This window comes from Physeter macrocephalus, chromosome 7 (genome assembly GCF_002837175.3).
Source record: "Physeter macrocephalus isolate SW-GA chromosome 7, ASM283717v5, whole genome shotgun sequence".
NCBI lineage: Eukaryota > Metazoa > Chordata > Mammalia > Artiodactyla > Physeteridae > Physeter > Physeter macrocephalus.
In genome coordinates, this window is record NC_041220.1 from 115,423,940 (window position 1) to 115,441,476 (window position 17,537).

Below are 17,537 nucleotides of genomic sequence, written 5' to 3' on the forward strand. Positions count from 1 at the left end.
CGGATGCGCAGGCTCAGCGGCCATGGCTCACGGGCCCAGCCGCTCCGCGGCATGTGGGATCTTTCCGGACCGGGGCACGAACCTGTGTCCCCTGCATCGGCAGGCGGATTCTCAACCACTGCGCCACCAGGGAAGCCCCATTTGTGACATTTTTAAGGAGGGAATTTATAGGGTTAAAAAACAAGCTCTCAAACCAGGTTAAAATCCTGGTTCTGAATAACCTCGAGAAAGTTTCTTAACCTGTGTCTGCTTCAATTTCACTGTTAGTAAAATGGAGATGACCTTATAAGACTCTCCTGAGGAACAAATGAAATAATGCACATAAAGGACACCAAACATTGTCTGGTCTTTAGGAAGTGCTCAATAGATTGTATTACTTGATGAAAAAGCATCCACCATTGTTTAGTAGCAGCAAAGAAGCATTTAGAAAAGCTCTTATGAATTTGCAATCTAGATTCCCTTTGTAGGTAATAGACAACTTGATTCTCTTTCGTGAATCTCCAAGTTTAAACTCCTGGATATGTAACAGATTATTTTCATTACGATATGGTATGTCAATCACTCATTTAATAAATATTTATTGAGCACCTACTCTGTACCTGATTCTGTGTAGACTGGGGAAATTAAGTGGTGAAAGAAAATGATCAACATTTTAGGGAATTCCCTGGCGGTCCAGTGGTTAGGACTCCGCGCTTTCACTGTGGAGGGCACGGGTTCAATCCCTGGCTGAGGAACTAAGAGCCCGAAAGCTATGTGGTATGGCCCAAAAATTTAAAAATAAACATTTTAAAACATAATAGGACCATTTAGATTTTTTTTTTTTTCAGGAAAACTCTCCTGCGAATACATTGTGATCTTTTCCAAAGCTTAGAATCTTGGCTGTTAGAAATTACACAGAGCTGTAATAACCTTATAGTTTAATTTCCATCACAACACAATGCAGACAGTTCTTTTGCTTTAAGAAGTGAAAGCCTCTTGAACAGCTTTCTCTGAGGAACTGTGTACAAAGCAGATAACTCACACAATTGAACGACTTTCTCACATTTGCTCAGCTCCTTGGCCATAGCCCATAAAATTTTGAAGAGCTTCAGAAAGGTAGAAAGTGAAACAAATTTGAAAGCCAAGAAACATGCAGAATCACACAGCAACCAATCCAGAAAATACCTTAGCTATCACCTGAAATATTGCCTGAGCTATTGAGTTATCACCCTATTTCCTTCTGTAATGCATGAGGTAAAAGGGACTCAAAGAGAAACAGACCGCACCTGTGTTGGTTAGAGTCAGGTCCAGATCACTCTGAAACTTTGGAGAAAAGCAGAAATGCGTAGATAGGTAAGTGCATGTGGTTGGATTAGAATTTACACAGTTCTACTCTGGTATTCAAAAAGAAATGGAACTATTGTTTCATCAGCAAGACTAAAAGGACGGATCTAAAAACAAAAATATTCTTGATACCCCTGCCCCCAGATTTGAGGAGCTAGTACTCTTACTGCCCTGGATGGAATATCCAGCTGGGCACATTTGTTGAAGATAAGGGGTAAAAATTCACCCAGTCACTTCTGAGTCCCCACAACAAACTCACTTCAACTATATGCCCTGCCCAGTAAAACCCTCAAATGTTCAACTTCATTTAAAGTTCCTCCCAGCCCCCAGCTCAGGCTAGTTTCAGGCCAGCCCCCTGCAATGCAAACAAAGCACTTGATTTCCTCTCCGTTTTGCTGCATGGAACTTCTACTTCTCACCGTGCTGCCTCTGATTCCTCCAGAGTGTGAAGGCAAGGAGAGCAGGAGGAGGGCAGATGAAGGGAAGAAAGATCCTGACGTGCTGTCTACTTTTGGTCCTCTCTGAACCTGGTAGATGTTTAACACTGATCCTTTTCCTTGTGTGGTGCTTCCGTGGAATATGTACCATCCATGTACATCCCATGGCCAAGGGTCTTTCTCCTGCAGTTCCTTGAGAAGAGGAAGTGAAAACCTCTGAACCACATCCGGTCTATAGGAAGTATTCATATAGCCTTTCCCCTGACAAAGTCTGGAGGATGGGAAACCTCATGCAGTCCTCTATCTTCACTCCGAGGTCAGAGCAGTAGCAACCACAGTCTCTCATCCTTTAGATTTCTTGGGGTATCAGACACCAGACCACTGTGCCCCCAAGCTCCAGAGTACACAGATAAAACTCTTCAAGTGGTTCCATTAAAGCCCCTTTTCTAGGCTTCATGTGAGGAGAAGAGCATCCTACACCCTCCTGTCCCCTGTGGGAGGACAGCATTCACAGTACACTGACAGAATCCTCCAAAAGCCCTCTTCTAAAATGTCTCCCTCTCGCCCTTAGCCGCTCCAATCTCTTTTGCAGGCTGGTAGTGGGCTATCAGCTAAGGGGCACAAAAACCTGTTCCTAACCACGTCAGTCCTGATTTGATGGGCCTGCGTCTTACTTTGGAGTGTAGGTTAAGAGGCTTGGTTTGGAGGCCTTGCCAAAACTGAGACAGAAAAAATTCTTTTTTTTGTCTACCTGTTACAGATTTTTTTACCTTTTCAGTAGCTTATATGGCACTCTGCAGCCCACTGTGTGGGCTGCAAAGAGAGTGGGTGAGAACAGCACAAGGGAAAGCAGAGAGTGCTGGCTAGCAGGCACATGGGAGGGAGCAGGAGTTCCTAGGCAAGGGAAAAATGGCAGAAAGGATGGCTTCAAAGGCCCCCTAAGCTAATGATCCAAACAGACTTTCAGTCGCTTCAAGGTGCAGTGGCTCCAGTGGTATCCAAGGTGAGGGCCAGGTTAGCAAATAAAGACCACAAGGTGAACATCAGCCATGCCAAGATTACAGACTTCTAGGTACACCAGATTTACCATTTTACAGGTGCTAACAGAGCTGACCAGACCACAACACAGAACTAGATAAGCAAGTTTTCCCACCCTATCGAGGACTGCCTTTTAAAGAAGGGAGAAGTAGGGGAATGAGGAAAGACTCCAAAAGGGATCCAGATGATTGCAAAGAGACTGTTTTAAGCCCGAAATCTGAATTTAGTTAGTAAGTTAACATTGGGAGACCAGACACGTGGGAAGTTTTCAAAAGTCTCCACACCATCTGAAGGCTCTGAGGAAGAACGAGAGACCATGGGGTCAGTTCTATCCACCTAACCACCTCTCTCAACCATTTCTAAAGTCCCATTCAAAAGCCATGTTTGATAAGACACTATGTTTAATTTGAGCTTCTTGGAGAAGGACTGTGCAGTCTTTCCAGGTCACACTGGAGGAAGCAAAAACAAACCTTTTGTTCCAGATTCCCCAATCTTCTGGGTACCTCAGACCAAGACAGGAGAGCAAGAATTCCCTCAAAAGACCTCTTTGTTTTCTTCTTCTTCTTTACAACACTTTGTGAGAACTTTAAGTTATAGCCTCCATCCTCTCCACACTATAGATTATAGGACAATTCTAGGATTTAAGTTCCTCAGGTTGGACTCTTACTATAAATGGAAGATTTTTGAACAAGGAAAATTCTCAACCAAATCTGGCTTTCAGAGCTGCTGCTGGTCTACGGATTTAACAGAGTTTGAGACTCAAAGCTGAGTAAAAATGCTGTCTTAGGTTGAGTTCCCTCAAAGCAGAGTCTGAAATGGAGGTTGCTGAACGGGTGGTTTATTGAGAGAGTACTCTCGTGAGACAGGGAGTGCGCGAAGCAAGAAGGGGCCGGGAAAAAGGCTGAGCAACAATATGGTCTCAGCTGGAGTCTAGCTTTGCCAGATTCCAGTAGGAAGCCATATCCATGATACAATTCAGTACATGAATTGTACTACAGAGTGGATCCAACTTGAGGGAAGCAGGCTGGCCTGTTGTGTTCCTAAATCAGACAATTAATGGCCAGGGGTGGGGGTAGCATAACCTTTTAAGCGAGATGGATGTATTTGGTCAAGGGCTATTCCCTGAGGAAGGTGCAGCTATGAGCCAACATAGCACTGTAAGGGGGTCTGGGAGGGAAGGGCACTATACATGTCTTTATTCTAAAAACAGATTCTTCACTCGTCGTCCCAGTAGTATCAGCATTGCCTAGGAACTTGTGAGAAATGCAACTTCTTAGGCCCTACTCCAGACCTACTGAATCAGAAATTCTAGGGATAGGGCCCAAGGGTATGTGATTAACAAACCTTCCAGGTGTTACTGATACATGCGCAAACTTGAGAATCATGATTCCAAATGATACTGCTCTTCCTCGTAAGTATCAAATAACAGAGTAACATGATTTGTGGGAAATGAAAAGTGCATCAACTTAATTCTCAAAATATTATCTCTATAATAACCAGCAAAAAATTCACTCTCAGTCCAGTGTTTTGACCATGTGACTCAAACTTAAACAAGTGATACCAAAGTGGAACAACTGCATAGCTATCAAGTATGTTGAAAAAACAAGGCACTAGGATAGGATATTGATTTTTTCAACAGTTAAATATATAGTATTTCATCAGGGCCTCTAACCTTTGGATCATTGGATTACTCTTACTTCTACTTATGCTAATTTAGCCAATTCTTTGGCCTTTGTAACCAAGACCCATTCCTTCTAATCTTTTCACCTACTATAAGTGTGCAGCCCACTAGGTTTCTAACCAAATTACCTGTCATTCTTCCTGAATTTTCATTAGCCTTTTCATTAATTTGATCCTCAAAGCAACAATTATTCTTCATAAGTAGTCTAAGAAAATACTGACTGGACTGTTGCACAACTGACTGTTGCGCTATCCACCCAGGAAAATAGAGAATCATTAAAATTAGAAAATTCTGAAGTTTCAAACGTCAACATAAAATTCTACAATTATTTTTTACTCAACAAACATTCTCAATAAAACACTCCATTTCTCAATATTATTTATACTTTTATTAAGACAGGCTGAATGCTCCAAAATATAAATTCTTCTAAATAAGATCAGGAACTGGGACTTCCCTGGTGGCGCAGTGGTTAAGAATCCGCCTGCCAAGGCAGGAGACGTGGGTTCGGGCCTTGGTCCAAGAAGATCCCACATGTGTCGGAGCAACTAAGCCCAGGCACCACAACTACTGAGCCTGCACTCTAAAGCCTGCGAGCCACAACTATTGAGCCCCCGTGTCACAACTACTGAAGCCCGCAAGCCTAGAGCCAGTGCTCCACAAGAGAAGCCACCGCAACAAGAAGCCCGCGCGCTGCAATGAAGAGTAGCCCCCACTCCCCGCAACTAGAGAAAGCCTGCGCGCAGCAACGAAGACCCAATGCAGCCAAAAAATTAAAAAAAAAAAAAAAAAAAAAGATCAGGAACTGAGAAAATAGGAGAAATCAGCTCTCTGAACTGAAAACAAACTCTGTATCATATCACATTAGTACAAATCATATGATACCAAAGGTGTTTATTCTTATCTAATTCTCCAATACCAGTTTATCTTATCAACTCTCAGGGGAGAAATCAAGATATGGTTACATTATTTGCCATTCACAATAAATGACCTCAAATATACTAGCACTCAATGCATCAGTATTACTTTCTCAATAATTTAAAGTTTATTCTTTAATTTTAACTTTCAAAATGTAATTTGGAAAGACAGGATTCCCATCTAAGATTCTTTCCAAAACCTAGGCTGAAATTTGAGGCATAACAGATTTCTGAGAACATTATTTCAAAAGGTTCTAAAATCTTTTCTAAGGAGGAAGAAATCGAACTCTTTAAATTTTGAAATGTCGATGGTAACTTCACATTTTTTTGAGAAACAAAATCTATTTTTATTTATCAATATTACTGGGAAATGTATAAAAAAAGGAGATGTTTCTATAGGAAATATAAGTTCAATTGGAATGTTTTAAACATTCATGATTCTCGAGTAGTTATATTTCCTATTCATATCAAATGTAAAAAAATTCAATACAGTACACTTATAAAGCAGCATTTGTATACTACAATCAGCTCGTGAATCTAAAATTTAAAAGTTTCTATTTGTCAATATTAACTGTATAGCTAAATGGCTTTTGTTTTATCTAAAATTCTGCCATAGCAATTTTTCAAATGCACACCTTAATGTTATGTCTTCCCCTTTATTACTGAACATATAAAAGCACTAATACAACATTGTGAACAAACCTCTTTGATTGGGCCTTAACAGTAATGCATTTTCTTAATTGTTTAATGGAAGGGTTCTCATTAACATTGAAGTCTATGATCCCCATATTAGTACTTTCAGTCGAAGGAAACTAGTCTATGGTTTTTAATTTACTGTGGGCTTTTTTTTTCTTTCTTAGAGCTCAACTTCTAAATTACAAGGAGGCTCTGAACTTGACCAAGTATCTCAAAATGGAAGAGGAATTTTTACCATGGCAGAGAGTCATTTCAGCTGTAACCTATATTATTAGCATGTTTGAAGACGATAAAGAGCTATACCCTATGATTGAGGTAATATTAATGCTATATCTTATGAAAGGAGATGTTTACCCATTAGCAGAATAGGAAGATTTCTGAGAGAAAGAGCTCCTGGGAAACACAAAAGCATATCTTGCCTGCCAAGTGAAATCAAAGGAAATTATAATGACTTGACTAATCAAATCAAAGAGATGCTTTTTTCAACTTGAAATGTATCAGTATTTCTGGTTCAGTATACCACTTAAAGGTGTATTTTAGTGTTCGAAGCAATACAATAGTTAATATCTTATTTTAAATAAACGTTTTAAACCATAAATACAAACTAGATCCTATTTTTAATGTATTTATCTATGTTAAAATGAATCTATTCTCATCAAAATATGACATCGTTTCCTTATTCTTACTTATTTCCACATTGAGATTTTATTATAAGATAGTCATTCTAAATGCTTTTCTTGGCTTTGTGATTTTTGCAGCACTTTCACAGGACACTTGTAATTTTAAACAAATTTTGGATTCCAATCTCTAGCTCTTCCACTTTCTTTATGAAAGAACTTGGACAAATGCTTTCATATTTGTGAGTCTTTGTTTCCTTTGTACAATAGGAATGTCAGCAATTGGCTGCCTATGGTAATGGAATAGTGAGAATCATATAATATAAATGTCATTTTTAAATCCTAAGCCAATATACAAATATTAGTTATCATTTCATCGATACTTGAGCAATCTTCCTTAGTGCGGTATGTCAGGTGTTATTCTATTTATTACAAATGTTAACCAAGAAGTGGAGGTTAAAAGGGGCTTACCCAAATTTCTATAAAACATTAGAGAGTGATCCAGGATGTTCTTATGTTCGGGACTGAAGTAAAATTGCAATGTTATAAAAACTTTAATATATCCCTTTCCTAGGACAGGCCCAAAGTTCTCTGAGCTAGTAGGGGAAAAGATTACCACAGGGAACTGTAGATTATAATAAATGGGAGACTGTTGCTAAATAGTAAATTATTACTCACTCTGCATGGTGCTTTTATTTCAGAAATACTTCCGAGATCAAGTGAAGCCCATTGCAGATTCCCTGGGATGGAATGATACTGGAGACCACCTCACAAAGTTATTTTTTACCTTTTTAAAAATTAATATTCATTTAGTATTCGTTTGTATATGTTAAGACATGTTGAAAAGTGGTCAAGGCCCCAGCTCTGTGTGTGTTTCTTTTCTTAGATTACTCCGTGCCTCTGTATTAGGGCTCGCATGCAAGATGGGAGACAGCGATGCCTTGAACAACGCTTCCCAGCTATTTCAGGAGTGGCTAACTGGGACTGTAAGGTGACTGTTCACCATGTTTTCATTTCTGGAAGACTTTAAACTGAGAAAGGAGGAATTAAAATCTCTGAAATACTGTTTCTTCTTCTAGTCTGCCTGTAAATCTCAGGCTTCTGGTATATCGGTATGGAATGCAGAACTCTGGCAATGAGACTTCATGGAACTACACTCTTCAGCAATACCAGAAAAATTCATTAGCTCAAGAAAAAGAAAAGCTATTGTATGGATTAGCATCAGTGAAGAATGTTACTATTTTGTCAAGGTAAGCTGGAACTTTTGAAAGAATTACGTGAATGGTACTTGATAATTTATATGTCACAGTCTCTTTAAAATGCTAATTATGGATGATATGTTTCCAAGAAAATCTATTAAATAATTATTTTCCTGGCAAGAAACAACATATCCCTGTAACAGTTGCTTAAAAAATAAAGACATGTAATCTCATATAAAAAATTCTGGAGGTAGGGAGTTTCTGGCTGTGTACAGTGGTTCAACATTTTCATCCAAGACCTAGGCTCTTTCTCTTTCTTTTCTTCCACCCTCTACATGTTGGATGTCTTATGACTTCCAGAGCTCCAAGCATTTTGCCTTCACACAAATACGTTCAATGAAAGAAGGACAGGAGCAAAAGAGCTCCTCCTCACAAGGCTCTGTCTTTTATGATAAGAGGTCAGTTATCTCCACTTCCCCTCATAATCCAGAACTATGTCACCCTTGATCATTCTGGGTTATACTCTAGATCTACCATTTGATCATTTGCTGACTAGGATGAACTTGAATTCCTTTGACTGATTTGGGCCAATCATGATACTCTGAGGATGGGGTAGTAGTTTACCTTCCCTAGGATCAAGGATACCTTGACACAAGCCCAGAACAAAACTGGTCTCTGTCAGCAGAGGAGTGTCTGCCACAACATGCATAGACACACACCCAAAAGGTATTTACATTCCACTCAGAAGGTACAAAGACTGCTTGAAGCCCATCTATGAATGTTCTCCCACTCCACATCTATGTCCCAAATCAACTAGCTTCTGCCTTTTTTATTTTTTGCTTAGTTATGGTTTCTGAGTTATTTACTTCACTCATTTAAACAACACTTAAGATGTCCTTTCTATGTACAGGTATATAGATTGTGGGAATAAAAATGAACAAGAATGAAATCTATCCTTGAGAAACTTATAGGTTCCTGGGAGAGGCAGAATATAAATAGTAAATTACAATGCAATAACCAATCTGTAAGGACTACCAGAAGCAGTTTGCTTTTACTTAGCAGGGCTAACAATACACTTTCACCATCTCACCTTAGGGCTATATGTGAATTCTCCTTCTCTCTGCCCTAAGATAGTCTATCAAGAACTTGGATCATCTTGACATTCCACAAAACATTATATTGATTCATTACTTTGATGGCATTGTGCTAAGTGTATATGATGAGAAAATTAGCAAGTACTTAGATGCCTTACTAAGACTCTTGTGAACTAGAGGATAAGAGATAAATTGTACAAAATTCAGGAGCCCACCACATCAGTGCAGTTTCTGGAAGTTTACCAGAGCATGTTCAGATATTCCCTCTGGGTACAGCCATGGCATAAATTTAATAAAAATCTATTGATTTGGTCACTTAATTTATCTTGCACTTATTTGCATTATACAAGAATTATAGCCAACTAATCCAACCATACATGTTACATTAGAAAGTTGTTTTTTACAATCTAGGGAAGAGCAAATAAGACTTAACTGTAATCCCGTATAAAATAATAAGTACTTCCCTTTAATTTGCTGGGTTTGGGGGTTTTTTTTAGTATAATGGAATAACCAGGTAAAATGGATGAAGTGCTTCTATTAAATAAATACAATTAATTTTTTAAATTAATAGTTGAAATTGTGGTTGTTTTTAGTACCTCCAAAATAATTTAAATGTTCCTAGAGTTTACATTACACTAGTCCTCAAAATTATAGGTTGTTCTTTAAAAAAAGTTAAATATTTTAGAAAATATTGTGTTTTATCATTTGTCTTACTTAATTGACTGTGTCAATTGGTGACTCAAGAATTGAATTACTGGAATGAAAGAGATGTTCTATTGGAATTTAGCTAAGGGTGAACACTAAAAGTTCATTTTGAATTGTGTTTCTGTTTGGCTTCTCTTAGATATCTGGATTTGCTCAAGGACTCAAATCTTATTAAAACCCAGGATGTGTTTACAGTCATTCGATACATCTCATATAATAGCTATGGGAAGACTATGGCCTGGAATTGGATACAGCTCAACTGGGAATATCTAGTCAACAGGTGGGATGATCAGATAATGGTTTATTGTTCTCTTTGTCTGATACCACCTACAAGTTCTTTCTTTTTCTCTTTTCTGTACTTTCTCTGACATCTATACGATACCTGAAATGGCATATCATCAGAGGTAAGGATCATGGTATTTTCCTTCCAGGGAAGCAATATACTAGTTAATTTTAAGCATAATTCCTTTTCTGGAAAGTAGTGTTTCCAACTGATCAACAGAATTTTGAAATCTGCAAAGATGACTAAGCATTATTTTTAGTTTGGTTAAAACAAGTTAATTCTGCCTATTGTGCTAGCACCTAGCATAGTGCCAGGCACATATTTAGTTCTCAATTAACTTTTAATGAAAACAGAATGATAATTCCTGGACCTGGGTTCCCATTAGAGCCCTACATCTTACTGAGTTCATATGGATAACTTCTGCCACCCTTAACCAGATAATTAAGCTTTAGGTATTTTGAAAATTTCTTTTTTTTAAAATTAATTTTTATTGGAGTATAGTTATTTTACAATGTCGTATTAGGTTCTACTGTACAGCAAAGTGAATCAGCTATACATATACATATATTCCCTCTTCTTTTGGATTTCCTTCCCATTTAGGTCACCACAGTGCATTAAGTAGAGTTCCCTGTCCTATATAGTATGTTCTCATTAGTTGTCTATTTTATACATAGCATCAATAGTGTATATATGTCAATCCCAATCTCCCAATTCCTCCCTTCTTAAAAGCAAACTATATTTACCGGGCAATAGCAGTTTTAAAATAAGTAGCAAGGACAAGAGATGAGCAAATGAGCTAAAGAGATGCTTTCCTAAATTTCTTATTTCTTCAGCCTCATATGGAAGAAATGTTGCTAGTCTTGGTCTTGATCCTCTAAATTTAATGCTTATTTCCATTAAAAAGATACTTCTTTGACAGAGTATAAAATATAGATTATATGTCCCAAACAAATATGTAAACACTGATCAAAGAACTATACCATCTGTAATCCCCATACCAAGAAATGGCCGCTGTCATCTAATCTCTCCTGTCTTACCTTCAGCACTGCCTAGTGCATAATGACCACCTTATCAAAAATACTAACTGCAAAGATAACTTTTTATTTCTATACTCTTTTCTACCCTACAATTAATCAGTGTGCCATTATGTTCATTCACATTTCTTATCCTTCTGAGATCCAAATTATATCTCTAGCTCTCAACAAAGATACCCTACATTGCTTTTGCTTACTTGTGATAAATTTTTGCCTTTTGTATTCTTGCAACTATTGAATGTAACTGCTCATTCAGTTCTATGAAGATTGATTGGCATGCTTGTGTATGTGTGTGTGTGGTGTGTATATGATGCTCTGTTCATCTGTTTATAATTGTTTCAATAAACTATTTGGTTTAGAATTAATAAATCTACCCATTGAGAACATGCTATCTGGAGGTAATAGTTCATATTATGCAAGGCAGTACTTTCCATTTTGAAAGATATATGCCTAATGACACGTACTGTGTATTTTGTTTTAATAGAAAAGACTACACAACTTTTTTTTTTGGTACATGCTGTAAGAAACCTATGTAGATGAAGAACAATGCTTACTATTAAATTATTGTGAAAATATAAGTAAATAATATTCTATTTTGCATAATAAAGTGGGCACTTCCTTATTGTTTATTAAACAGAATATTTCTCAAGGCTTATTTGAATTACTGTCATGTGAGTTATTTCAAATAATGCATATTTCATTTTTAAAAATTAGTTCATTGTTATACCTCTTAAGAATTAAGAAGTAGGAAAAAGAACAGGTGTTACACTGCCATAAAGTCATAAACAGTTGGCCTTAAAATAAATCTATTAGACCTAATGTTGAAATTTTCAGGAAAAACAAATTGATGAACTATTTGCAGTGCTAGTTCCAAAACCCTCTCCCAAGACTTTTAATATTTCTTCATAGTCTAATGATCTAATTCTCATGACTATCATTTCAAATAGCCTAAAATTATATAACAACCACATGTCAGATACAAAAAAGCCCCAAATTAATTATGGTTAGTTTGAAAAAAATAAAATTTCCCCATTAAAATTGGATAAGACAAATTAAACAGAAATGAGCCAAGCGTTAGCCAAATATTTTCAAACTTTTAAATGTTTTCCAGACTTTAGAATGTGTGGTTTTATTGCCTTTGTTTCTGAACAATTTATTGTCATCTTAAAATAAATAAGCTGCTTTTTTATAAAGCTTTTGTTATGTGATTTTTATGACAGCTGATGGCCACACCACTAATGTCCTTTCCAGTTTGAGACTTAACCACAACGTTCCAAAGATAGTTCAGAAATTATTATTTGCTTTTGTTTATTCCACTAAACTCTTACATGAAACTATGACGTTGAATGAACTCAATAAGCCAAAATAGTGTGGTGTGATAAAGTTTGATTTTAATTTATGACTATGAATGAAAAATTAAGTCAATGGGACATGACTGAAGTCAATTAAACAGTACCTCATAAACAAGATAATTTAATAAGCACTTAAAGTTTTAAATGCATCAAAAGCATTTCTTCTGGATAACATAATAGTACTTACATAAATATTAAATCCAAGAAGATTATTTTTACATAATTATTTTTCAAAATATTTAAGATATAATTAAATCCTTATTTTAGTTTTAAAAGTAATCAATATGATAAATATACAGCATATTTCCCCTTAAATGGTACACTTCATATGATGGTTTCTTGGAATGAACATATTTTGTTTTTATATTTCTGATATTTATACAGGTAGTTGCAGTTTTTATTCAATCTATTCATTGCTAGTTTCTAAATATATTCTTCAATTTTTAGTCACAAAGAACAAAACAGAAGAGGAATATTATAGAAATTATAGAAAGTCACTGGAAAAACTGTTTTCTTACCTGTAATAACAGACTTTCTTTGAATCTGTAAAATATCATTACAGGAACTTAGTGTGACTTCCTTTTTTAAAATCTCAATTTTCTTACTATAAAATAGGTGTGTATTGTTTTGCACAAAATACAGATAAGCAAAAATAAGGATACAAAAATCACCCATAATCCCACCAGCTAAAAATAACCTCTGTTGTCACACTGCTGTTTTTCCTTGAGTCATTTTTCTATGGCTGTTCATTTATTTACAGAAATGGAATTATATTAGACATATGGTTTTATAACCTGCTTTTTCTTACATTATCCTATATTGTGGATATCTTTTCATGTCTTTAAGTATGCTTCTTCGATGTTATTTTAAATTCTCAGTCATATTTCAATGTGTAGATACATCTTAGTTTACTTAGCCAATCTCCATCTGTTGGATAATAAAATTGTTCCAAACTTTCCACTGTATAAATGATGTACTGATGAACATCTTTGAAACTGAATCTCTGTTCTCTTTGAACATCCTTGAGAATTTCCTTAGGATACTAATAATAGTAGAAGTAATACTGCTGTGTTAAAGGATGTGTTCATTTTTAGAGTTTCTGATGAATGCTGCAAAACTGTCATCCACAACAAAATTTACTATTAACTTTGCCTATTTTTCCAACCCTTGCCAATACTCAGTGCTGTCATCTAAAAATATTCTTGCTAATTGAGTACATGAAAACTGGTATCTCATTTTAAATTATAATTCTTTCATCCTGTAAATATTGTGGAGCATCTACTATGTGCTAGGCACAGTGCTTGGTACTCAAGGTACAACAGTATACAAGGAGAAACAGATCTGGTTCTCTGTTCTCATGGAGCTTAGAGTCTAATAATGAAGATCAATACTAAGTAAAGAATCACACAAATACATGTAGTACAGTTAAAACTGTAATAACTACAAATAGAAGAGGTTCAGGGCACACTGAAAGAGTGTAATGGGGAAACTGACCAAGTCAAGAGAAGTTGAAGGCTAAGGGCTTTCCTAAGGGAGTGATGATTGAGCTGAATTCTGAAGGAAGGAAGGACAGGAGTGAATTATATGAACAGGAGGCAAAGCTTTCCTGGCTGAATGCCTATCAGAAAAGAGGAAAGATAAGGGCTAAGTTTTTCAGAGTCACATTAAGATTTGGGTTTTTGTTCTAAGAGCAATGATAAGGTCACTACAGGGTTTTAAGTAAGAAAGTAAAATGATCAATTTTACTCTGAAAAGAAAGCTCTGGTGGTAAAGTAAAGCACAGACCAGAGCGAATTTGGGGAAAGCAATTATAGAGCTACTGGAGTAGTCCCAGCAAAAGACAGTGAGAGACTGTACTATGGATGTAATGGTGAAGATAAAAAGATAAGAACATTTAGAATTTGGCAGATTAGAAATGGGAGGCAAGTGAGGTGACAAGAATAAAATGTCTAGATTTCCAGAAAAGATAAGGTTTGCAGAAGAACCATGAGTTCAGATCTATCTATCTATCTATCTATCTATATCTATGTATATATATCTGCCTTTTGAGTCTCCTTTGAGATGTTAAAGCGGAGATTGTTTCAAGGAAGTTAGAGTCCCTTGCCAAATGCTGCTTAAGGTTTGAATAAATCAAAGAATAAAAATGCTCATTAAACTATTGGTAACTCAGAAAGAGTTTTTCAGTGGAGTGGTGGGGGCAAAACTCAAATGGAAGCAAATCAATATATCAGTCAGTAGTAAGACAGTGGAGGCAAGAAATGTAGAGAAGCCTCTTGAAAAGTCTGACTATGAATGGAGAGGTTGAGACAAGATATTAAGAGAGTGATGCTAGATCAAGGGAGAGGATTTTCCCTTTTTTTATATGGAAGATATTTTAATATGTTTAATATACTTAAAAGCTGATGAGACAGATCCAGTGAAGAGTGAGAGATTTAATATGTAAGACAGGAAAAAGATTTTTTAAAAATTAATGTTTTTGAGAAAGTGAGGGAGAAATAGGAACCAAAGCACAGATGATAGAAGGGAAACAGGTATATTTATATGTTTGTAAGCTAAAAGATGTAGAGGTTACTATGTATTTTCTCTGTGAATTAGAAGACAAGATCATCTGAGAAGGAAGGGAAGAGGTTTTAAGAGAGTGAAAACATTTGCAAAAGGCAATTCAAAGAGAAAGAGAATGAGTTGACCAGGATAATGCAGGATTGTCGATGTGAAGGGCCCATTTAATACTGACAGCCATGAATTTATAGTGAAACAATATGGGGGAAGTTGGGTGACCTCCCTTGACAGAATGTGTCCACGTGGTACAAACAAAGGAAATGAGCAGTTAATTTCACCCAAAGCTGGAGTTTTGCCAGACTCAAATTATTGAAGTATAAGGGAGCTTAGGGCTTAGGCAAAAATGTTACTGAAAATGGTAGACCATGGAATCTAAACTATATAAGGAAACAAGTGAAAGCAAAGGAAGAGCTGATGATCCAGAAGAAAGTAGAGGTAGGGATGGCCAATGGGTCAGAAATCCAGATAAAGTCAAAGAATGGTCATAGTGGAAAGTGAATGGTAAATTATGTCATGGAGCATGCATAAATTAATAGTTTTAGAGTCAGAGTACCTATGGATAATCACAAGGTATGATGATGGGAATTGGTGGCTGGAGTAAAGTGGAGAAAATACCATTGGAAATGAGGAGGTCAAGAAACTAAGGCGCTAAGCTGTTATATCTTCATCCATGTGGACCTTGAAATCATGGCCTGAAGTAGAAAGGATGATAGGAGTCAGGTGCCAAAGTGCATCATAAATGAGACGAAGGGGAATAACCTGAAGGAACAGAGGTTCTTAAAGAGAGAGTGGAGGAATAATGGTTTGGAATCCACAATGGGGAGCATGACCACACCAATTCCCTTTCTGACCTGGTGCTATGGAGGATGTGGGAGAATAAACATTCTCCAAATAAGTAGTATTCCCTGTAAAGGGGCAGTTCCAGAGGGCCAGGTGGCGGGTTTGAGAGGTTGGGCAGCTCTAGACAGCTAAGTCAGAGGCAAGGAGGTACACACATTATAATGACAGTGTTGAGCATAGATGACTGAGATTCTTACATTTTGGATAACGGCTGATGACATTAAGTAAAGGGAAACTGCTTGCCTTAGATTTCTAAGAGATGAAAGACATAATGGTTTTAAATTCAATGGTGTCTGTGATAAGAGTGAACACTGGACCTAGTATACTGAAATTGTGGATAATTATTAGAACATTTCATCTGTTTCCATTAGTACATTTTCTCTTTACGTTTCTTTTGAAAACTGCTGATTCATTCCTTCGCTAATTTCATGCTGGCATATTTCTCCCTATTACCAATCTGTAAGGGTTCTTTTCATAGTGAAAATATTTGCCCTTTTTAAAACAAAATAATGAATTTTTACTTTTAATTTTATGGCAGTTTTTCTTTAGTATAAAATTTTGTAATGTGTATGTGACAAACTTTATTACTTTTTATTTCACGATTCTGCTTCTGTTATGTGATAAATTTTAAATGTAAAATTTCTCCTAATGTTTGTTTACCTTTATATATTGATATATTTTCCTTTATCTTTCCCCAACATTCCAACAGTTCAAGGCTTATACATAATTCTTGTGATTATTTTTCTTACACTGTGATTAATTGGGATGAAATTTTTACCTGTATTACAATGATTTGTATTTTGGTCTATAAGGAAATTTCTGATTCTTGCTCTTTAAGAGAGAAAATGCAAAAGAGATAGGAATAGAATATTATCTCTAAAGTGTTATCTTTGCACCCAGCTTCAAGTGTCTTTGCTTAGCAGGCTGATATAGATCATAACCCCAAATATGCAAGCAGCTAATAAAGCTTTTTGAAAGCAGAATAAATAGCCTATATTCAAATTCCTGTACCTGCAGGAAGACACATAGAGTATTAGTTAGGATAAAGGTGATAGAGCTATTCTGCTGTAACAGAAACACAGAAATGCAGCAGCTTAAAGGACATAAATAATTATTTCTCATTCAGGTTGGTCTCCTGAAGTGAGCATTCCAAGTTGTTAGGGTAGTCTGACCTTATTCTATCTGTGTGGTTGAAGTTTGGAAGAAAGAGAGGGGGAAAAAAAAAGGCCAAGGCAAGCAATTTCCCTTTACTTAAGCAAGGAGGTGGAAGTTGAACATATCACTTCTTTTTTTTTTAAATTAATTATTTATTTATTATTTTGACTGCATTGGGTCTTCGTTGTTGTGCATGGGCTCTCTCTAGTTGTGGCGAGCGGGGGCTACTCTTTGTTATGGTGTGTGGGCTACTCTACTTAAGCAAGGAGGTGGAAGTTGAACATATCACTTCTTTTTTTTTTAAATTAATTATTTATTTATTATTTTGACTGCATTGGGTCTTCGTTGTTGTGCGTGGGCTCTCTCTAGTTGTGGCGAGCGGGGGCTACTCTTTGTTATGGTGTGTGGGCTTCTCATTGTGGTGGCTTCTCTTGTTACAGAGCACGGGCTCTAGGCACACAGGCTTCAGTAGTTGTGGCTCGTGGTCTCTAGAGCACAGGCTCAGTAGCTGTGGCGCACGGGCTTAGTTGCTCCACAGCATGTGGGATCTTCCTGGACCAGGGCTGGAACCCATGTCCCCTGCATTGGCAGGCGGGTTCTTAACCACTGC

At 36.7% G+C, this 17,537-nt stretch overlaps 1 protein-coding gene across 2 annotated transcripts in view; it reads left to right on the forward strand.

Moving 5' to 3' along the window:
- Nucleotides 1–17,537, forward strand: part of ENPEP (glutamyl aminopeptidase) — a 98,135-nt gene that overhangs the window by 78,368 nt on the left and 2,230 nt on the right. For both annotated transcript variants that reach the window (XM_007118401.2, XM_055086173.1), the window contains 5 exons: nt 6,254–6,404; nt 7,408–7,481; nt 7,593–7,697; nt 7,786–7,956; nt 9,844–9,984. In XM_007118401.2, coding sequence (XP_007118463.1) covers nt 6,254–6,404; nt 7,408–7,481; nt 7,593–7,697; nt 7,786–7,956; nt 9,844–9,984 — 642 coding nt within the window. The remainder of the gene's footprint in view (nt 1–6,253; nt 6,405–7,407; nt 7,482–7,592; nt 7,698–7,785; nt 7,957–9,843; nt 9,985–17,537) is intronic.